Raw genomic sequence first — 23,263 nt, 5'->3', positions numbered from 1 at the left:
GGAAGGGTCCTTAAACAAGGCTTTGTAGGAATGTTAAGGGGGCAGCAGTTTTACTGGGAGTATATTATAGTCCCCCAAAGAATCAGCAGGCAGTAGAGCAGTAAAAATGTAGACAGTTCACAGAGGTGGGGAGGTGTAAGTATAATTATTGGGTAATTATAGTAGGTGATTTTAACATTCCCAATTATCGGAGAAATTAGCCCAATAAAGCAGAGACCACACAGACAGAAATTGACAAGATGTTTATTACAAGCGATATAGCTGAAAGAGAAATTACGAGGCTGACACAGAGCTGACAGTCTGTTCAGGTAGATGAAGGATTCTCTTCCTCGAGCTGAGGGTGGAGCCAGGTTTTATAGGAATCTTGTACAATAATTAAAATGGGGAAAGATGCAATGCTTTTGGAGATGGAGTAATCCAGTTACAATGATGATAATTGAAAACAGCTATCGGAAGAATGTCCTGATTGTCAATACAATGTAACATCCTGACAATATCAATGAGTTCTTGCTGGGATCAGGACATTCCAGCTTCAGTGGTCAGATTAGTTATCCATCGTGTGCATCCAAGGAAAGCTATGGGACCGGACGGAATACCAGGTTGTGCACTCAGAGCATGCGCAGATCAACTGGTAGAGGTCTTCTCGGATATCTTCAACCTCTCCCTGCAGCAGGTCACTGTCCCTGCCTGTTTCAAGAGGACCAACATCATCCCTGTGCCTAAGAAGGCTCATGCAGCATGTCTCAATGACTACACCCAGTGGCCCTAACTTCAGTGGTTATGAAATGCTTTGAAAGGCTGGTCATGGCATTAATCAACTCCAGCCTCCCCACTACTCTTGATCCACTCCAATTTGCCCGTCGGACCAACAGATCCACGTCAGATGCCACATCACTTGCCCTTCACTTCTCCCTAGAACATCTTGATGCCAAGAACAGCTATGTAAGAATCTTACTCATTGATCACAGTCAACCTTCGACATTTTTATCCTCTCGAGACTGAGCACTAAACTTAGTGATCTCGGACTACGCCCCATTCTCTGCAACTGGATCCTCAGTTCCGTGACCCACAGGCCACAATCAGTGAAGATTGGGGACAGTATTTCAACTTCACTAACACTCAACACTGGAGCCTCCAAGGGGTGTGTACTCAGCCCTCTACTGTACTTACTGTATACCCATGATGTGTCGCCAAATACCAGACTAATGCCATTTACAATTTCGTTGATGACACCACTACAGTCAGTGAAATCTCAGATGGTGACGAAACAGACTGCAGACGGGAGGTGGCAGCCCTGGAAAAATGATGCACTGAGAACAACCTAGCTCTCAATGCCAGCAAAACCAAGGAACTCATTATTGACTTTCGGCGGGATGTTATTCATGCCCCCTACACATTAGCAACACAGAGGAATGAGTGGAGAGTGTCAAGCTCCTGGGAGTAGTCATCCACAACAAGCTTTCTTGGACTCTTCATGTGGATGTACTGGTTACAAAGACCCAACAAAGTCTCTTTTCCCTCAGGCCAGCTGAGAAAATTTGGCATGATGATGAATACCCTTGCCAATTTTTGTAGGTGTACTGTCGAGAGCATTCTGTCTGGATATATGGCAACTGTACCATTCAAGATCGGAGACGGTTACAGAGAGTGGTGAACTCGGCCCGGACACTCACAACAGTCAAGCTCTCACCTTTAGAATCCATCTACCAGGCACACTGTCAAGGAAAGGCCGCCAGCAATCTTAAAGATCCATCCCACCCTGGCAATGTTTTTCTATGACCTGTACCATCAGGGAGAAGGTACAGAAGCCTGAACACACTCACCAGCCAGTTTCGTAACAGTTTCTACCCCACTATTGTTAGAATACTGAATGGACTCACAAACTCTTAACATTCACCTGTACCAAGTGTGCGATGTTTCAGTGGGTGAGCATTTTAGTGATAGTAGCCACAACACTGTATGGTAGACCTAGACCTGATGGGATATATCTTAGAATATTGAAGGAAGTAGCTACAGAGATAGTGGATGAACTGGCAGTGATCTTCCAGGAATCCTTAGATTCTCCAGCACAGTAGTTTGTATAGATTTTAGCAAAGCGTTTGCCAAGGTCCCACATGGGAGACTGATTGAGAAGATTAAAGCACATGGAATTGTGGGAAACTTGGCAAGGTGGATCAGAAACTGCCTAGTAATAGGACACAGGGGAGTGACTGGAGACTAGAGTCCAGCAGTGTGCCACAATGATCAGTATTGGGACTCTTGTTGTTTATTATTATACACATAAATGATATCGATGAAAATGTTGGGAGAATGTTAAGCAAATTTGCAGATGACACCAAGATTGTTAAAGTGGTTAATAGTGAAGAAGATGGGTGTAGGTTACAGAAAGATATAGATGGGTTGGTCAGGTGGGCAAACCAGTGGCAGATGGTATTTAACTCCGATACGTGTGAGGTGAAGTATTTTTGATAAAGAAACACGATGAGGGAGGACTTAATGAATGGCAGGACACTGGGTAGATTAGAGGAACAGAGGGATCTTGGGATAATTATTCACAGATCCCTGAAGTCAGCAGAGTACATGACTACAATAGTTAAGAAGGCATTTGGGACACTTTCATCAGTTATGGTATAGAGTGTAAGAGCAAGGAGGTAATGTTGGAGTTGGAAAGGGTGTTGGTTAGACCATATTTGGAGTACTGTGTACAGTTCTGGTCCCCTCACTACAGGAAGGATGTGACAGCACTAGCAGGGATACAGAGGAGTTCACCAGGATGTTGCCTGGGATGGAGCAAATGAGCTACAAGGAGAGACAAGATACTCTGGATTATTTTTTTTTCCACCCTGTATGAATCTGTGCATCTGTGACTGTATGATTTGGGTTGTTCTTTATATCAAAATTTTCATGACCACGAATGTATTTTGCAATGAATTGAGTGAGCCTTGGAGAGTAATCGCTGTTACAATACAGGAAATGTGGCAGCTCCCTCAAATAGCAATGTGAAGTTTTTCCTGATGTTGATTGAAGGATGAATGATGGCCTGAATACTGAGGGAACCTGCCTGTCTCTTCTTTGAAACAGTGCTGTCAGATATTTTGCATGCACCTGAGCTAGGGCCTTGACTTCTCATCTCATTTGTGGTTTTGACAGAGCAGCGCTGCCTCCATTCCTCACCAGAGTGTCCATCTTCACATATGTGCCAAGCTGCCAGAGTAGGACTAGAACCAGGAACCATCTTATTCAGAAGCAAGTGTGCTACCGACTAAGCCACAGCTGACACCACTGAAAGCTCAGAATTGGGACAGGCAGGAAACTATTTGCATCAGCATAAGGATCAAGAAGCTGAATACTTTAAATCGATATTGACATGAGGAAAAGCCATTTTACACAGTGAGTGATGATGATGTAGAGTGTACTGCCTGTGGCTGTGACAGTGTTTGTATGTTGAACTCTAGAATATGTTGAGTGTTTCCCATGTCATGGTGGTCACCATTGAGGAGATCCGTCGCTGGCTCTGATGCTACATCAGCTTTTTTCCAACTACAGCAGCTAGTGTTTAAAATCAAGGACTTCAGCAACTAAAAGACCTCTGCAAGTAAACAAAATTCTGTGCGTGTAGAGCTGTGGTCATCATCACACTCTCGTAGTGTGTTGTGACATGGACTCTGCATTAGTGATATATGAGTGTGTTGGTGAAATTCTAGCAGTAAAGCCTTCTCTGCATTCACCAAATTCAAAGGGGGGACAATCGAAGAAGCACTAGTGTCCTCCTCGAAGACCACTCTGCATTTGGCTAAAGCTCTTGAAAATCAATTATGCTGACCTGGAGGGCACTATGTCCTGATGGTTGAAAAATGTCTCCTTGCCCAGATCCTGTTTTCTCAACTGTGCAATGGCCAGTATTCCAGTGCAGCACGATGAAAATGTTGCTAAGACATCCTGAATCTCTCCATGAAGTACAGCAGCATTGGCATTAATGATTAGGAGGAGTTTGCTACCAATTGTTCAAAATAGAGACACTACGTCCTTCAAGATGCACCATCTCCACATGCCTTAATGATGAGGAAGAGCAGTGCCAGAGAAGGAGGTCCTACTCTGAGACCTGCCACCCTATGGGAGGTCATGCCTTAGAGTTCTGCAGTTTGTGGATGAGCTTTTTCAGCCAAATGAAGACGTGTGAAGGATCTTGTGATGCTGGTTGGAAGTCATCTTGAAATCGAGGAACTGCCTCTATGCCAGTGCCAGTGGTGAAGGCAGATTCACTCATGGTCTTTGAAAGAGAAATCAACAATTAGCTGCAGGGCAAGAGGAACAAATCAGAGGTCAATGCGTTTGCTCATGTAGAGAGACTGCACATGTACAGCAGATGAATTCGTACCCTCCTGTAACCAATCTTGCTTTTCAAGCATTTCAAAGCAATATGGCTATAACTGCAAAGAAGTGAGCATTACAAAGGTCAACTGATGAGAATGATTAGCAAAATGGTCAGAGATTTCTCAACAGCTGATGAAGAATCTGGCATCCATGTGTCCTTAAGGCACTTTCAAAGTGACCACTCCTGATGGGCACTGAATCATCTTGGCTGGTGTGATACATGAAATCTTTCCTAGTGACTTCCTGCATGTGGAATCTGATCCTTATTCGTAAGGGAAGGACTTAGGGGTGGAAGTAATTTGAGCCCCAGAGGCCATATTATCCATTGTTGTGGTTCTGTTCGCCGAGCTGGGAATTTGTGTGTCAGATGTTTCGTCCCCTATCTAGGTGACATCCTCAGTGCTTGGGAGCCTCCTGTGAAGCACTTCTGTGATCTTTCCTCCAGCATTTGTAGTGGTTTGAACCTGCCACTTCCGGTTGTCAGTTCCAGCTGTCAGTTGCAGTGGTCGGTATATTGGGTCCAGGTCGATGTGCTTATTGATTGAATCTGTGATGAGTGCCATGCCTCTAGGAATTCCCTGGCTGTTCTCTGTTTGGCTTGTCCTATAATAGTAGTGTTGTCCCAGTCGAACTCATGTTGCTTGTCATCTGAGTGTGTGGTTACTAAGGATAGCTAGTCGTGTCGTTTCGTGGCTAGTTGGTATTCATGGATGCGGATCTTTAGCTGTCTTCCTGTTTGTCCTATGTAGTGTTCAAACCACTACAAATGCCGGAGGAAAGATCACAGAAGCGCTTCACAGGAGGCTCCTAAGCAGTGAGGATGTCACCTAGACAGGGGACGAAACATCTACAACACAAATTCCCAGCTCGGTGAACAGAACCACAACAATGAGTACCCTTGCTACAAATCTTCTCACAAACTTTGAATATATTATCAATTCCTCTCATGTAGCTTCTTCACCTAAAATCATAGAATCCCTACAATGTGAAAACAATCTATTTGGTCCATGGAGTTCACAATGACTTTCCAAAGAGCACCTCACCCCCCAGACCCTATCCCTGTAACCCTGCATTTCCCATGGATAACCCACTGAACTTGGACACTATGGGGCAATTTAGCCATAGCCAATCCACCCAATCTGCTCATCTTCAGACTGCAAGTGGAAACTAGAGCACCTCAAGAATTGTGGGCGGCACGGTGGCACAGTGGTTAGCACTGCTGCCTCACAGCGCCTGTAGACCCGGGTTCAATTCCCGACTCAGGCGACTGACTGTGTGGAGTTTGCACGTTCTCCCCGTGTCTGCGTGGGTTTCCTCCGGGTGCTCCGGTTTCCTCCCACAGTCCAAAGATGTGCGGGTCAGGTGAATTGGCCAAGCTAAATTGCCCGTAGTGTTAGGTAAATGTAGGGGTATGGGTGGGTTGCGCTTCGGCGGGTCAGTGTGGACTTGTTGGTCCGAAGGGCCTGTTTCCACACTGTAAGTCTAATCTAAGTCTAATCTAATCTAAAAAACCCACACAGACATAGGGAGAACGTGCAAACTCCACACAAGCAGTTGCCCGAGGCTGGAGTCGAGTCTAGGTCACTGGCACTGTGAGGCAGCAGTCCTAAACACTGAACCACCGTGCCACCCTTCACATCGACTCAGCTCAGAGGGTAGAGCAACAAAGAGCAGCAATAATTTCTGGCAGTGAGAAAGATTGCTGCACTGAGACATCAGGAGAATGAAAAGGTTTTGCTTTGATTGACTGTAATCTTTTTAATCAGAGCAGACAACTTCATAAGTGCAGTGGTTTTATAGACCGTTTGTGAATCAGTGCTGTTTAATATAGAATCCTTTCGATTATTCACCTCTTGCAAAATGCGGATTAAGAAGGCCACCAGGCTGCCAGATTAGTTCAATTCCACAATGGGGCAGCTCCAAAATAAGACTCGAGAATTTTCCGAGGCACCTGATGGGATTCAATGAACAATCTCATGATAACAGCAGCAATTGCATGTATTTTTACAGTGGGAAATGACATTCATCATCATTGCCTCTTGGTGAATGGTATTCATCTCATTGGTGCTGACTGGTTCATGTCATTGAGAAAACAGTTGAAAGCAAAACAGAATTAGTGGGTGATCAAAAATCACCGTCAAATCGAGGTCACTTTAGAATTTTATCTCCCGGTGCACATAAATATAAACTTGCATGTTTGCTTTGCATAATGTGTTTTAGCAGCCCTTTTATCAGTTGCTATTTTGAAACTGTACTTTCTGACGAAAACTTTAGTCCCAAGCACTTTCTGTAGTCACCAAGGCTGTGCGATTTAAATTGTACTCAACCACAAACCTTTCCTGTTTTATTTAGTTGGTAATATATTTTTTTCTTCACAGGGGGGATTCTCTGTTGCGTTGTTCCCAGTGCAAAATGGCAAGATACTGCAGTACCGTCTGCCAGGTGAGCTGCTAAATATGAAGCTCAAGTGCTCCTTGGGAGTTAATGTGCATTTTATTTCCATCGGATAACCAGGTAAATGCCTGTGAGTTCAAGACAGGGTGGAATTTATGGTAAGAATCACAGCAGCAAACAGTCTTTGAAAAGATTATTCACATACTATTGGCAAATAACCAATGACTAAACAAAACTGCAGCAATGTCTCCCAATAAAAGCAGGTTGATATCTCCAGGAAGGTGGTTAAATTGTACAAATTAGGCAATATCACGATTACTCGCAAGAATAAAACTTTATATCATATTTTTCATTATAGAGTCATAGTCATAGAGAAGTACAGCATTGAAACTGACTCTTTGATCCAACTCATCCATGCCGACCAGATATCCTAAATTAGTTTAGTCCCATTTGCCAGCACTTGGCTCATATTTCTCTAAACTTCCTCATTCATATATCCATCCAGATGCCTTTTAAATGTTGCAATTGTACCAACCTCCACCACTTCTTCCATACAGCTCATTCCATACACACACCACCCTCTGTGTGAAAAGGTTGCTTCTTAGGTTCTTTTAAATCTTTCCCCTCTCATCCCACCCTATGCCCTCTAGTTCTGGACTCCCCTGTCCCAGGGAAAAGACCTTGTCTATTTATCCTATCCATGCCCCTCATGATTTTATAAACCTCTATAAAGTCACCCCTCAGCCTCTGACGCTCCAGGGAAAACAGCCCCAGCCTATTCAACCTCTCCCTATAGCTCAAAACCTTCCAACCCTGACAACATCCTTGTAAATCTCCTCTGAACTCTTTCAAGTTTCACACCATCCTTCCTATAGGAGGGAGACCAGGATTTCACACAATATTCCAAAGTGACCTAACCAATGTCCTGTATAGCTGCAACATGACCTCCCTAACTCAAAACTCTGACCAATAAAGGAAAGCATACCAAATGCCTTCTTCACCAGCCTATACACCTGAGATTCCAATTTCAAGGAACTATGAACCTGCACTCCAAGGTCTCTTTGTTCAGCAACACTCCCCAGGACTTTACCATTAAGTGTCTAAGTCCTGCCCTGATTTGCTTTTCCAAAATGCAGCATCTCACATTTATCTAAATTTAATTTGCCTCAACATGTTTTGCAGCCAATTAATTATGTTTGAAGTGTTTTTTCAGTTATTAGATTAGATTAGATTAGATTACTTACAGTGTGGAAACAGGCCCTTCGGCCCAACAAGTCCACACCGACCCGCCGAAGCGCAACCCACCCATACCCCTACATTTACCCCTTACCTAACACTATGGGCAATTTAGCTTGGCCAATTCACCTGACCCGCACATCTTTGGACTGTGGGAGGAAACCGGAGCACCCGGAGGAAACCCACGCAGACACGGGGAGAACGTGCAAACTCCACACAGTCAGTCGCCTGAGTTGGGAATTGAACCCGGGTCTCAGGTGCTGTGAGGCAGCAGTGCTAACCACTGTGCCACTGTGCCGCTCACAAAGCTGATTTTTGGAAACATGACCGCCAATTATTGCACAGCAAGTTCCAATGAACAACAGTTTATTATGGACAGATTAATAAGAGAAATTATAGATTTATCTCCGTTTTACCCATTTCTTGTTGGGTGTGAATGCAGCCCAAGATAAAGCGTCAGTTCTTGAGGGGCGGAGTATAATTGTTTTCTTGTTGTCATTCACCAGTTTTTAAAGCATCAACTAATAATTGTGATGTGCTGTATCTCACCCAGGAATGTTCAGTGAGAGTGAGAGTAGTTAGCCATACACCATAAAAGAATCTTTCCATCAAAGCAGCTCTCTTCTTCTTTGGAGAGAAAAGGGTGTGACCCAGTTGGTTCTATATAATTTGAGGAAAGGGGAAAACAGCAACATGGGCTCCATTTGAACTCCATGACAGCGTTTGGGTTACTGAGATTTGGGGATGCAGGTTTTGGACTGGGGTGGACAAAGTTAAAAATCACACAACACCAGGTTATAGTCCAACAGGTTTATTTGGAAGCACTAGCTTTTGGAGTGCTGCTCCTTCATCAGGTGGTTGTGGAGAATAAAATTATAAGAAAAAGAATTTATAGCAAAAGTTTAGAGTGTGATGCAACTGAAATTATATACTGAAAAAGACCTGGATTGTTTGTTAAGTCTCTCAACTTTGAGAATGAATATGTTGGTTTCAGTTATAGAGTCATAGAGATGTACAGCATGGAAACAGACCCTTTGGTCCAATCCACCCATGCTGACCAGATATCCCAACCCAATCTAGTCCCACCTGCCAGCACCCGGCCCATATCCCTCCAAACCCTTCCTATTCATATACCCATCCACATGCCTTTTAAATGTTGCAATTGTACCAGCCTCCACCACCTCTCCGGCAACTCATTCCATACACGTACCACCCTCTGTGTGAAAAGGTTGCCCCGTAGGTCTCTTTTATATCTTTCCCCTCTCACCCTAAACCTATGCCCTCTAGTTCTGGACTCCCCGACCCCAGGAAAAAGACTTTGTCTATTTATCCTATCCATGCCCCTCATAATTTTGTAAACCTCTTTAAGGTCACTCCTCAGCCTCCGACGCTTCAGGGAAAACAGCTCCAGCCTGTTCAGCCTCTCCATATAGCCCAAATCCTCCAACCCTGGCAACATCCTTGTAAATCTTTTCTGAGCCCTTTCAAGTTTCACAACATCTTCTTTCATATGTAAATCGCAGAACTTTTTAAAAGTTATATTCTCAAGTGAACTTTAACAATTGGTGTCATGTTGGCCCAGATAATGCATTTCAGGTGTGAGGTGCCCTGTGTGAGACTGTCTGTGCCACAATGTTCAGACTGATTCTAATCTTAAAAAATGGATTTACACAATCTTACATGGATTCATGCAGTTTTTGAATAAAATAAAATGTAATTCTGCAAGTACAAATTCACCTCACAAACTTATATGTACGTGTGTGCATGTGGGTGTGTGTGTGTCTGTGAGAGTGTTGTGTATGTGTGTGAGTGTGAGTGTAAAGGGGTATATGTCTGTGAGAGGGCGCTTGTGTGAGTGTGGGGGCGTATGTGTGAATGTATGAGAGAGAGCTTGTGTATGAGAGAGGGCCATGTGAGTGTATGGGCCTGTATGAGAGTGTGTGTATAGGTGTGTCTGTGTCTGTGTGTGTGTAGTTGCAGTGAGGTCACCTGTAGTGTGATATGAATCCAAGGTCCCGGTTACCGAGATCTGTTAATGATCCTCATCTGCTTTACGATGTGGTTCTTAAAGCAATGAAGCAGCGCCTTTAGCAGGTCTTGGGATATTTTGCAGCCAAATAAACTGAATGAAGTGTAGCAATAGACAATGGGGGGAGGGGGGGTGATGGCCTAACGGGATTATCACTGGTTAGTCCAGGGACCCAGGTAATGTTCTCGGGACCCAGGTTCAAATCCCATTACGACAGACGATGGAATTTGAGTTCAATACAAATCTGGAATTAAGAGTCTAATAACGACCGATGGTCCAAAAAGACATTTGGTTCACTAACCAAAAGAGAAAATACTGGAAGATCTCAGCAGGTCTGGCAGCATCTGTAAGGAGAGAAGATGCAATCCTCTGGGCTCAAGACTGAGTTTAATAGTTTAAGATCAGAACCCCTTCCTCCATTCTGTTTCATAGTTTTCTTTTTTCTTGTTCTGTCATTACAGACTTATTTCATCAGCACTTCACGTTGTTTTCAGACAAATTATTGTCTATATTTCCTCAGTTCTGATGAAGAAATGTCGGCCTTAATCTCTGCTTCACTTCTCTTGACCTGCTGAAGATTTCTGCTGTCTTTTTAAAATAGACCTTTTATCAAGGTTTGGAGGCGATGCTTTTTGAAAACTGATTGATTTTTATTATCTACAGAACCAAGTTGGGTAGATGGGGTTGTGATGCATTCTTTAAAGGAGAAAGTGAGGACTGCAGATGCTGGAGATCAGAGTTGAAAATGTGTTGCTGGAAAAGCGCAGCAGGTCAGGCAGCATCCAAAGAGCAGGAGAATAGGATTCCTGAAGAAGGGCTTATGCCCGAAACGTCGATTCTCCTGCTCTTTGGATGCTGCCTGACCTGCTGCGCTTTTCCAGCAACACATTTTCAGCTCATGCGTTCTTTAAATAAAGGTGAGGCTGGCTCAAGGAGCTGAATGGTTAACAGTATTTTTTCTTTATGCTTCGATGGGATGTTGGTGTCACTGGCAAGGTGAGCATTTGAGGAATTTGTCCATCTCTAATGGTCCTTGAATTGAAGGACAGCTCAGATTTGATCATGTTACTAAGAATCTGGAATCGCAGTTAGGCCACACTGGGTATGGGTGGCAGGTTTTCTTCCCTGGGTTCCTTGGTAGTGAACCAGATGGGCTTACACAACATTATCACCATGATTAACTTTCAATTCCAGATTGTATTAATTGAATTTAATTCCATCAGCTGCTATGGTGGGATTTGAATATATAACCCCAGAGTATTAATCTGGGCATTACTAGCCCAATGATTTTACCCCTCGTCCACCCTTGTTCTCAACTTCTACAATGTGTTAGCTGATTTTTGTCAGTAATAACTTCCCATTTGTGGTTGCTTTTGAGTTAATGTTATTTTTTTGCTGTTTTTGATTTTTTGTACATTGTGTATGTAACCAATCTGCTATGACCCAATCACTCCATAGGAGATCAGAATTTAACAGAATAAGTCAGTTGCTTTGCTTCCCAGTGATCATTCTAAACACCCACAGACAAAAGTGCAATTGAGATGTTAAAACTTGCTAAGGGTTTAAAAACAGAGACCTTGGTTGGAATAAACAGCAAAATTCGTGAAATGATGTTGAAAATGAGGATAAAAAGGAAAATTGATGAAACATAGTTGGGCAAAGATGATTCCGTGGCTCTATTTGAAAAACACAGGAAACTCTGTACTTAAAATTTATCCTTCAGTCCAAACCACAAAAGCAGATTGTCTGCTTATCATCATATTTTTGTTTATGACATCTTGCTGTGTGTGCAATTTGGCTCCCATATTGTCCTTTTTAAAAGTGCTTCATTGAAAGCAGTGTACTTTGGTGATGCCCATAGCTTGTGAGGAGGTGAGGGTGAGGTGATTGGGGCAGGCCTCAAAGATCTGCCACAGCTGATGGCAGAAACCAAAACTGCCACAGGAGATTGAACCTGGCCCATTGCCATCATTCAACACCACGTAAACCAAGAAAACAACTACGATAACTAGCATCCACCTCCATCTTAATGTAGTGGTATTAATGCCGTTCTCTTAATCCAGACCCAGATAATGATCTGGGGACCTGAGTTAGAATCCTACCATGGCAGATGGTGGAATTTGAATTCATTGTAAAAGAAATCAGTTAAGAGCCTTATGACATTGTCGATTGTTGGCAAAACCTGTCTGGTTCAGTAATGTCCTTCAGTGAAGGAAATCTCCCATCCTTACCTGGTCTAGCCTACACATGACTCTGGACCCACAGCATTATGGTGCTGGAAAAGAACAGCAGGTCAGGCACCATCCAAGGAGTAGGAGAGTCGACATTTCGGGCAAAAGCCCTTCATCAGGAGTCTGCCACAGGAGATTGAACCCGATGAAGGGCTTTTTTCCCAAAATGTCGACTGTCCTGCTCCTCGGATGCTGCCTGACCTGCTGTGCTTTTCCGGCAGCGCACTCTGGACTCTAATCTCCAACATCTACAGCATTGTGGTTGATGTGACTCTAAATTGCTCACTGGGCAATTAAGGATGGGTTGTGACTGCTGGTTCAGCCAGTGACGTCCACATCCCGTGAAGGAATGTTAAAAAGTATTTTCTAAGAGAGGATGAGTAGTCATTCTTCCTGCCAACCCTGACCACTCATGGCTCGAGAAACCACACAGAATTAAGCTGCTGGATTAACCTTGAACACCAAGCCCAGCAGGAAATGTGATCGTGGAGGCTTTGATTTTAATTGAGGTGTAGACACACCAGCAGGTATCAACATTACCTAATTTTGCAAAACAAAATCCTTGCACCTGAACTCATTCTTGTCAAAAGTTGAAATTTGGAAACCCGTGACGAATGTATTGCTGCCTGCTGATGGTCTTGTGGGGGAATAGGAGAGTGGATGCAGCTGATTTGCTTTGGCTGTGTTGGTAACTTTGTGTGGAGTGATTGCCACTTGTTACTCAGCTTCCTGTGAATTGAACTCCTCCTACATGTGAGAGATCCAGACATCTCTCCTTGTGTGGCCACATTTGTTCAGTCTCTTTCTTTATTCCTCACTTCCAATGTTGTGAATTTTCGACTGCTTCAGTTCACTTCTTTATTTTTTTTGGATGGTTAATGTCTTATCATTATATCTGTTATTCATGTTCTTAAAAAAATAATTCTCTTTGTCTTTTTTTTAAAATGAAATCTAAAGGGGTTTGTTGTGAAATAGCAGTCCCAACAGTATAAGTGCCTTGAGTTACTTGGAAACAAATGACTCATGTAGTTTTGATTTGAACTCTCATTGCAATCACTGCAGCTGAGTTTACACATGTTTTCTTGACTCCCGAAGACTTTGTCTGTCACGGATTCGTTCCACTTTGGCAGAAAAGTGAGGTTCTCCTGGTAGGCACAGGACACCCTATAACTTTCTTCCCATTGGTTTACAAATTGTGAAATAAATCCTGTTATTCTGACTTACCATCTCTCTGTACTTTCAGGATGAGCTGAGGGGTGGGTGGGAAGGTGTTGGACTGGCCATTTGCCCTATTTTATGTGCCCCCTTACCAAAAACACACCCCATGTGTAACATTCTTCCATTGACTCTGTCTGTGCTGCCTCGGGAAAGCAGCCAACATAATCATAGACCCTTCCCACCCCAGTTATACTCGCTTCCACCCTCTTCCATTGGACAGAAGATACAAAAGCTTGAAAACACACACCAACAGATTCATAGAACATAGAACATAGAAAAATACAGCGCAGTACAGGCCCTTCGGTCCTCGATGTTGCGCCAATCCAAGCCCACCTAACCTACACTAGCCCACTTTCCTCCATATGCCTATCCAATGCCCGTTTAAATGCCTATAAAGACGGAGAGTCCACTACTGTTACTGGCAGGGCATTCCATGAACTCACGACTCGCTGAGTAAAGAATTTTCCCCTAACATCTGTCCTATACCTACCACCCTTAAATTTAAAGCTATGCCCCCTCGTAATATCTGACTCCATACGTGGAAAAAGGTTCTCATGGTCAACCCTATCTAAACCCCTAATCATCTTGTACACCTCTATCAAGTCAGCCCTAAACCTTCTTTTCTCCAATGAGAACAGCCCCAAGTGCCTAAGCCTTTCCTCATACGATCTTCCTACCATACCGGGCCACATCCTGGTAAACCTCCTCTGCACCCGTTCCAGTGCCTCCACATCCTTCCGATAGTATGGCGACCAAAACTGCACACAATACTCCAGATGCGGACGCACCAGAGTCTTGTACAACTGCAACATTCAAGAACAGCTTCTTTCTTGCTGTTATCAGACTTATGAACAGACCTCTCATATACTAGAGTTGATCTTTCTCTGCACCTTTTCTGTAGCTGTAACACTATGTTTTGCATTCAGCTCTATTACCTGATGTACTTATGTAAGGTATGAATTGTCTGATTAGCACGCAAAACAAATATTTTCACTGTATTTTGGTACGTGTGACAATAATAAATCAAATCAAATCCAGCCCGTCTTGACCTTACTTGATTTGGGCCTATGTGTGACCCCAGACCCAGAGGAATGTGGTTGGGGGAACGTAGCAGGAACAGCCAAGTTTCTGATATTGAGACTGGCTCGAATGCAACGAGCAGTACATTGGATTTCAAGCGATCAATTGTGTTGGGGGATTCTCTAGTTCGATGTACAGATAGATGTTTCTGTGGCCAGCAGTGAAAAAGCAGAATGGTGTGTTGCTTCCCTGATGCCAGGATTAAGGATGTCTCAGAGAGGGTGCAGAATGTTCTCACGGGGGAGGGGGGCCAGTAAGGGGTCATTGTCCACATTGGAACTAACGCTGTAAGAAGGGAAAAGGTTGAGATTCTGAAGAAATTACAGAGAGTTAGGCAGGAATTTAAAAAGGAGTTCCTCGAGATTAGTAATATCCGGATTACCCCCGGTGCTACGAGTTAGTGAGGGCAGGAATAGGAGGATAGAGCTGATGAATGCATGGCTGAGGAGCTGGTGTGTGGGAGATGGATTCACATTTGGATCATTGGAATCTCTTTTGGGATAGAAGTGACCTGTACAAGAAGGACGGATTGCACCTAAATTGGAAGGAGACTAATATACTGTTGTGGTTCTGTTCGCCGAGCTGGAAGTTTTTGTTGCAAACGTTTCGTCCCCTGGCTAGGCGACATCATCAGTGCTCTGGAGCCTCCTGCGAAGCGCTTCTTTGATGTTTCTTCCGGTATTTATAGTGGTCTGTCCTTGCCGCTTCCGGGTGTCAGTTTCAGCTGTCCGCTGTAGTGGTTGGTATATTGGGTCCAGGTCGATGTGTTTGTTGATGGAGTTTGTGGATGAATGCCATGCCTCTAGGAATTCCCTGGCTGTTGTCTGTCTGGCTTGCCCTATGATAGTAGTGTTTTCCCAGTTGAATTCATGTTGCTTGTTGTCTGAGTGTGTGGCTACTAGGGATAGCTGGTCGTGTCGTTTCGTGGCTAGTTGATGTTCATGTATGCGGATTGTTAGCTGTCTTCCTGTTTGTCCTATATAGTGTTTTGTGCAGTCCTTGCATGGTATTTTGTAAACTACATTAGTTTTGCTCATGTTGGGTATCGGGTCCTTTGTTCTAGTAAGTTGTTGTCTGAGCGTGGCTGTTGGTTTGTGTGCCGTTATGAGTCCTAGGGGTCGCAGTAGGACAAACAGGAAGACAGCTAACAATCCGCATACATGAACACCAACTAGCCACGAAACAACACGACCAGCTATCCCTAGTAGCCACACACTCAGGCAACAAGCAACATGAATTCGACTGGGAAAACACTACTATCATTCACCCCTTCGCCTAACACTACGAGCAATTTAGCATGGCCAATTCACCTAACCTGCACATCATTGGACTGTGGCAGGAAACCGGAGCACCCGGCGGAAACCCACACAGACACAGGGAGAACGTGAAAACTCCACACAGTCAGTCACCTGAGGCGGGAATTGAACCCGGGTCTCTAGCGCTGTGAGGTAGCAGTGCTAACCACTGTGCCACCATGCCGCCCACAATTTAGGGGATTTTAACTTTCCGAACATAGAGTGGGACTGCCATAGTGTTAAGGGTTTAGATGGAGAGGAATTTGTTCAGCGTGTACAAGTCCATTTTCTGATTCAGTATGTGGATGTATCTATTAGAGAAGGTGCAAAACTTGACTTACTCTTGGGAAATAAGGCAGGGCAGGTGACTGAGGGGTCAGTGGGGGAGCACTTTGGGGTCAGCGACTGTAATTCTATTAGATTTAAAATAGTGATGGAAAAGGATAGACCAGATCTAAAAGTTGAAGGTCTAAATTGGAGAAAGGCCAATTTTGACAGTATTAGGCAAGAACTTTCAAAAGCTGATTGGTGGCAGATGTTTGTAGGTAAAGGATGGCTGGAAAATGGGAAGCCTTCAGAAATGAGATAATGAGAATCCAGAGAAAGTATATTCCTGTCAGGGGGAAAGGGAAGGCTGGTAGGTATAGGGAATGCTGGCTGACTAAAGAAATTGAGGGTTTGGTTAAGAAAAAGAAGGAATCATATGTAAGGTATAGACAGGATAGATCGAGTGAATCCTTAGAAGAGTATAAAGGAAGTAGGAGTGTACTTAAGAGGGAAATCAGGAGGGCAAAATGGGAAAATGAGATAGCTTTGGCAAATAGAATTAAGGAGAATCCAAAAAGTTTTTACAATTACTTTAAGGACAAAAGCGTAACTAGGGAGAGAATAGGGCCCCTCAAAGATCAGCAAGGCAGCCTTTTTGTGGAGCAACAGAAAATGGGGGAGATACTAAATGAATATTTTGCATCAGTATTTACTGTGGAAAACGATATGGAAGATATAGAATGTAGGGAAATAGATGGTGACACCTTGCATAATGTCCAGATTACAGAGGAGGAAGTGCTGGATGTCTTGAAACGAGTTTGCACGTTCTCCCCATGTCTGCGTGGGTTTCCTCTGGTGCTCCGGTTTCCTCCCACAGTCCAAAGATGTGCGAGTCAGGTGAATTGGCTATGCTAAATTGCCCGTAGTTAGGTTAGGGGTATGGGTGGGTTGCGCTTCGGCGGGTCGGTGTGGACTTGTTGGGCCGAAGGGCCTGTTTCCACACTGTAAGTAATCTAATCTAAGTAATCTAATCTAATCTAATAAGAGTAAAGGTGGATAAATCCCAAGTACCTGATCAGGTGTACCTGAGAACTCTGGGAAGCTAGAGAAGTGATTGCTGGGCCTGTTGCTGAGATATTTGTATCATCGATAGTCACAGGTAAGATGCCAGAAGACTGGAGGTTGGCTGACTTGGTACCACTATTTAAGAAGGGTGGTAAAGACAAGCCAGGGAACTATAGACCAGTGAGCCTGATGTCAGTGGTGGGCAAGTTGTTGGAGGGAATCCTGAGGGACAGGATGTACATGTATTTGGAAAGGCAAGGACTGATTAGGGATAATCAACCTGATTTTGTGCGTGGGAAATCATGCCTCACAAACTTGATTGAGTTTTTTGAAGAAACAACAAAGAAGATTGTTGAGAGCAGAGCAGTAGATGTGATCTGTATGGACTTCAGTAAGACGTGCGACAAGGTTCCCCGTGACAAACTGATTAGCAAGGTTAGATTTCATGGAATACAGGGAGAACTAGCCATTTGGATACAGAACTGGCTCAAAGTAGAAGACAGAGGGTGGTGGTGAAGGGTTGTTTTTCAGACTGGAGGCCTATAACCAGCCGAGTGCCACAAGGATCAGTACTGGGTCCTTTACTTTTTGTCATTTACATAAATGATTTGGATGCAAGCATAAGAGGTACAGTTAGTAAGTTTGCAGATGACACCAAAATTGGAGGTGTAGTGGACAGCGAAGAGAGTTAGCTCAGATTACAACAGGATCTTGACCAGATGGGCCAATGGGCTGAGAAGTGGCAGATGGAGTTTAATTAAGATAAATGTGAGGTGCTGCATTTTGGGAAACCAAATCTTAGCAGGACTTATATACATTTAATGGTAAGGTCCTAGGGAGTGTTGCTGAACAAAGAGACCTTAGAGTGCAGGTTCATAGCTCCTTGAAAGTGGAGTCTTTAGTAGATAGGATAGTGAATCCCTCGTCAGATCCACACCCCCCACCAACCCAACCTCCACCCCCGGCACCTTCCCCTGCAACCGCAGGAAATGTAAAACTTGCGCCCACACCTCCACACTCACTTCCCTCCAAGGCCCCAAGGGATCCTTCCATATTCACCACAAGTTCACCTGTACCTCCACACACATCATCTATTGCATCCGCTGCACCCGATGTGGCCTCCTCTATATTGGTGAGACAGGCCGCTTACTTGCGGAACGCTTCAGAGAACACCTCTGGGCCGCCCGAACCAACCAACCCAATCACCCCGTGGCTCAACACTTTAACTCTCCCTCCCACTCCACCGAGGACATGCAGGTCCTTGGACTCCTCCACCGGCAGAACACAACTACACGACGGCTGGAGGAGGAGCGCCTCATCTTCCGCCTGGGAACCCTCCAACCACAAGGTATGAATTCAGATTTCTCCAGTTTCCTCATTTCCCCTCCCCCCACCTTGTCTCAGTTGGTTCCCTCAACTCAGCACCGCCCTCCTAACCTGCAATCCTCTTCCTGACCTCTCCGCCCCCACCCCACTCCGGCCTATCACCCTCACCTTGACCTCCTTCCACCTATCCCACCTCCATCGCCCCTCCCCCTAGTCCCTCCTCCCTACCTTTTATCTTAGCCTGCTTGGCTCTCTCTCTCTTATTCCTGATGAAGGGCTTATGCTTGAAACGTCGAATTCTCTATTCCTGAGATGCTGCCTGGCCTGCTGCGCTTTGACCAGCAACACATTTGCAGTAGTGAAGCAGGTATGCTTTCCTTTATTGGTCAGAGTATTGAGTATAGGAGTTAGGAGGTCATGTTGTGGCTGTACAGGACATTGGTTAGGCCATTGTTGGAATATTGGGTGCAATTCTGGTCTCCTTCCTGTCGGAAAGATGTTGTGCAACTTGAAAGGGTTCAAAAAGATTTACAAGGATGTTGCCAGGGTTAGAGGATTTGAGCTATGGGGAGAGGCTGAACAGGCTGGGGCTGTTTTCCCTGGAGCATCAGAGGCTGAGGGGTAACCTTATAGAGTTTTGCAAAATTATGAGGGGCATGGATGGGGTACATCGGCAAAGTCTTTTCCTTGGAGTCGGGAAGGCCAGAACTAGAGGGCATGGGTTTAGAGTGAGAGGGGAAAGATATAAAAGAGACCTAAGAGGCAACGTTTTCACGCAGATGGTGGTACGTGTATGGAATGAGCTGCCAGAGGAAGTGGTGGAGGCTGGTACAATTGCAACATTCAAGAGGCATTTGCATGCATATATGAATAGAAAGGGTTTGGAGGGATATGGGCTGGGTGGTGGCCGATGGGACTAGATTGGGTTGGGATATCTGGTCAGCATGGACGGGTTGGACCGAAGGGTCTGATTCCATGCTGTACATCTCTATGACTCTATGGCTCTTAACTGTCCTTTTGAAATTGCCAAGCAAATTTCTTAAGTGGCCCAGTTGGGTTTTTGTTGAGAAGGCTGCCCACTACTGGCAAAATGGTGTTGTGATGGGAATATGTTTTCCTGTGTTATTCGCCAACTGCCTTGGCCTCTCACCCCATCTCAAAGGATCTGGGAAAGCCCTGATCGAAGACTGCAGCTCATTGCCACTTTCTTGAGGGTAATTGGAAATGGGCAATAAATACTGGGCTTGCCACCCACATCATCATCCATTAACTGAATTCTTTGAAAGGTTACCTGTGAAACAAGATAATGGAGATTGCCAGTTTAATTCTTCCACAGATGATAGTTTGAATAAGTGCTGTGGAATTAACCTTGGTGTCTTGGCCAATATTTATCTCTCAAACGACATCAAATTTCATTTGATTATCATCTTGTTGCTGTTTGTTTGAGCTTGCTGTGCACCAACTGGCTGCTGTATTTCACACCCTACAATAGTTGCTATCCAAAATTAATTCATTGCCTGTAATGGCAAACCATTGCAGTTTAATTCTACACCTGGCTCATTATGAGAAAGTGCAGACTGAAATGTTGTAAGCACATTCTCCTGCTCAGAATGTAACCTGTAATGTTAACCCAGGCTCAGCCTCATTACATTGATATGTATCTACTTGTTCACCCTGGGATTGTGGAGTGTCAGTGGAGATCCATTAACCTCTCGCTACCTTGGCCATGACTTTCATTTTATCAGTCTGTTTTGGAAGACCAATTCTCCATTAACTGCTAAAATAAAACAAAGGACTACGGTTTATAACAAACACAGAAATTGATGGAGATGCTCAGCAGGTCTGGCAGCATTTGTGGGAAGAAAGCAGAATTAATGTTGAGTCTGATGGCTATTCATCAGAACTGGCAGTTCAGATGAAAAGTCACTGGACTCAAAACGGCAACTCTGCGTTCTTCCCACAGATGCTGCCAGACCTGCTGAGCTTCTCCATCAATTTCTGTTCTTCTGCTCAAATGACTGTCAGGGAAGGTCAGGGTCCAGATGGTGTTGGAAGTTTGCCCTCTTTTTAAAGCTGCTTAATGGAAAGAGTGCTTTTCTGTACCTGTAAGCTATCTGTTTAAAAAAAAACTTACACAATGCTGCAAAAGCAGCTTGGATCGTATTAAGTATGTGCATGTCTATGTTGGTGGCCTCACTATGTGTAACTGAGACGATAGTTTTATTTTAAGCAGTCAGCAGGAACAGTGTGGGAGAAGTTAGGTTCAGGATGTATGTACATTGAAGTGAATGAATTATTACTCCTGTCTGAAAATATCCACCCACCAGTGAATGATGTACATCTGCAGATGCCAGGCGGAGACAATGAGCTGTTACTGTAGAGTGTGTGCGTGCACACGTGTAAACTTGTAGTTGTGGATGCGACTATGTGTGATAGACTCTGTGTGTGTGTGTGTGTGTGTGTGTGTGTGTGTGTGTGTGTGTGTGTGTGTGTGTGTGTGTGTGTGTGTGTGTGTGTGTGTGTATATGAATGACCTTGTGAGTGTCTGTGTGATTGTGTGTCTGTCTCTATTTGTGTGCATGTTTGGATTCAAAAAGGAATTGTATCAAAATACAAACATCATAGGGCTTGTCTTCCTGCAAATTGCTGATGTATGATGAGGGAGACAGATGAATAGTAACCTGCTTCTTTGGGATATACCCTCCCAAACTCCTTTGCGTCCATTTTATTATCCCTTCCTGTCCCTGTGGTGTAACTTGATTTTTTTTTCCTTATGGGAGAAAGTGAGGACTGCAGATGCTGGAGATCAGAGTCAGAGAGTGTGATACTGGAAAAGCACAGAAAGCCAGGCAGCATTTGAGGAACATGCGTGTCGATGTTTTGAGCATAAGCTCTTCATCAGGAATGAAGGGGTGGCACAAGGAGGCTGAGAGATAAATGGGAGGGGGTGGGGCTGGGGGAAGGTAGCTGGGAATGCGATAGGTGGATGGAGGTGGGGGTGAAAGTGATAGGACGGGGAGAGGAAGGTGGAGCCAATAGGTGGGAAAGAAGATGGACAGATAGGACAGTTCAAGAGGGCAGTGCCGAGTTAGAAGGTTGGATCTGGGATAAGATGGGAGGGGGAGGGAAAGGGGGAAACTGGTGAAATCCACATTGATCCCTTGTGGTTGGAGGGTCCCAAGGCGGAAGATGAGGCATTCTTCCTCCAGACGTCGGGTGGCTAGAGTTTGGTGGTGGAGTAAGCACAGGACCTGCATGTCCTTGGTGGAGATGGAGGGGGAGTTAAAATATTTGGCCACATGGTGGTGGGATTGTTTAGTTTATGTGTCCCAGAGATGTTCTTTGAAACATTCCGCAAGTTGGTGTCCTGTCTCCCCAGTGTAGAGGAGACCACTTCGAAAGCAATGGATATGGTAGATGACATGTGTGGAAGTATAGGTAAATCTGTGTCAAATGTGGAAGGATCCTTTGGGGCCTTGGACGGAGCTGAGGGGGGAGATGCGGGCGCAGATTTTTTCCTTGTGTTAAAGACAACATAAAAATGCAGCATGGCTGTTTTGGTGCCAGAAGGGGTAACTGCTGTAGTAAGTTGTGAAACCATGAACGGAGTTTAAGTTTAACCATGAGAAATTTAAAATGGACACATTTATCACTGGTCAGCAATGATGGTGTGGATGGAGATCTGAGAGATTGACAACAGTGTTTGGGTAGGAGCAGCAGCAGAACTGAAGCTTTAGGAAATTTGAACGCCCATTAGAAACAATATTTTGAGGAGAATTGAATAAGGAAATTAATGCAGCATAATAACCACCATCCAGGTTAGGGTTAATTTGCCTCATTAGAGAGGGACAACTGGTGGTGGTTTAGCCTAAAGGTCACCACACCTCAGGCTAGGACCGAGGTTGAGAAGGTGGGATCTTCGTGGTGTAACCTCAGCTGGTGTGGGAATTGAACCCATGTTTATGGACATCACACAAACTAGCAATCAAGCCAATTGACCCCCACACCTTTAGAACTATAGTCACTCTCGTAATGTTGGAGATGTAGCAACGGATTTGAACACAGCCAGCTCCCATAAACAACAATGCGATAATAAGCATATAATCTGTTTTTGGGGTGAGCAGGCTGATGGGGACTCAGGTTAATATCCTGTCTGCAAGGTGGCATCTACCACAGTGCAATACTGCCTCTGTACTGCCCCAGGGTGTTAACCTGGGTCTTTGTATTCAAGCTGTGGAGTGGCACTTGAACCCTGAACCTTGTAATTAGATTAGATTAGATTTAGATTACTTACAGTGTGGAAACAGGCCCTTCGGCCCAACAAGTCCACACCGACCCGCCGAAGCGCCACCCACCCATACCCCTACCCCTACCCCTACCCCTACATTTACCCCTTACTTAACACTACGGGCAATTTAGCATGGCCAATTCACCTGACCCGCACATATTTGTGACTGTGGGAGGAAACCGGAGCACCCGGAGGAAACCCACGCAGACACGGGGAGAACGTGCAAACTCCACACAGTCAGTCACCTGAGGCGGGAATTGAACCCAGGTCCCTGGCGCTGTGAGGCAGCAGTGCTAACCACTGTGCCACCGTGCCGCCCTTAAGGGACATGAGTGCTGTCAACTGTGCTATGTGACCCCTGCATTTGCTGTCCCATTCCTGAAGATGATGGGCTGAACTTCAATTCTGCTTACCTTCCCCGAAAAAAACATTGGTAAAGGTCTTTGTGATAATGACACAC

General features: G+C 44.6%; 1 protein-coding gene across 2 annotated transcripts in view; it reads left to right on the top strand.

Moving 5' to 3' along the window:
- The window catches only part of smyd3 (SET and MYND domain containing 3), a 781,377-nt gene that overhangs the window by 193,041 nt on the left and 565,073 nt on the right, over positions 1-23,263 (top strand). The window contains exon 2 of one of the 2 annotated variants that reach the window (XM_060831286.1): positions 6,753-6,816. The exons of the other annotated variant lie outside the window; for it this stretch is intronic. Coding sequence (XP_060687269.1) covers positions 6,753-6,816 — 64 coding nt within the window. The remainder of the gene's footprint in view (positions 1-6,752; positions 6,817-23,263) is intronic. 2 annotated transcript variants of the gene reach the window in all.

This window comes from Hemiscyllium ocellatum, chromosome 10, assembly GCF_020745735.1.
Source record: "Hemiscyllium ocellatum isolate sHemOce1 chromosome 10, sHemOce1.pat.X.cur, whole genome shotgun sequence".
Taxonomy (NCBI): domain Eukaryota; kingdom Metazoa; phylum Chordata; class Chondrichthyes; order Orectolobiformes; family Hemiscylliidae; genus Hemiscyllium; species Hemiscyllium ocellatum.
Note: the sequence above shows the minus strand (reverse complement) of the source record. Positions and strands in the feature narration are given on the sequence as shown.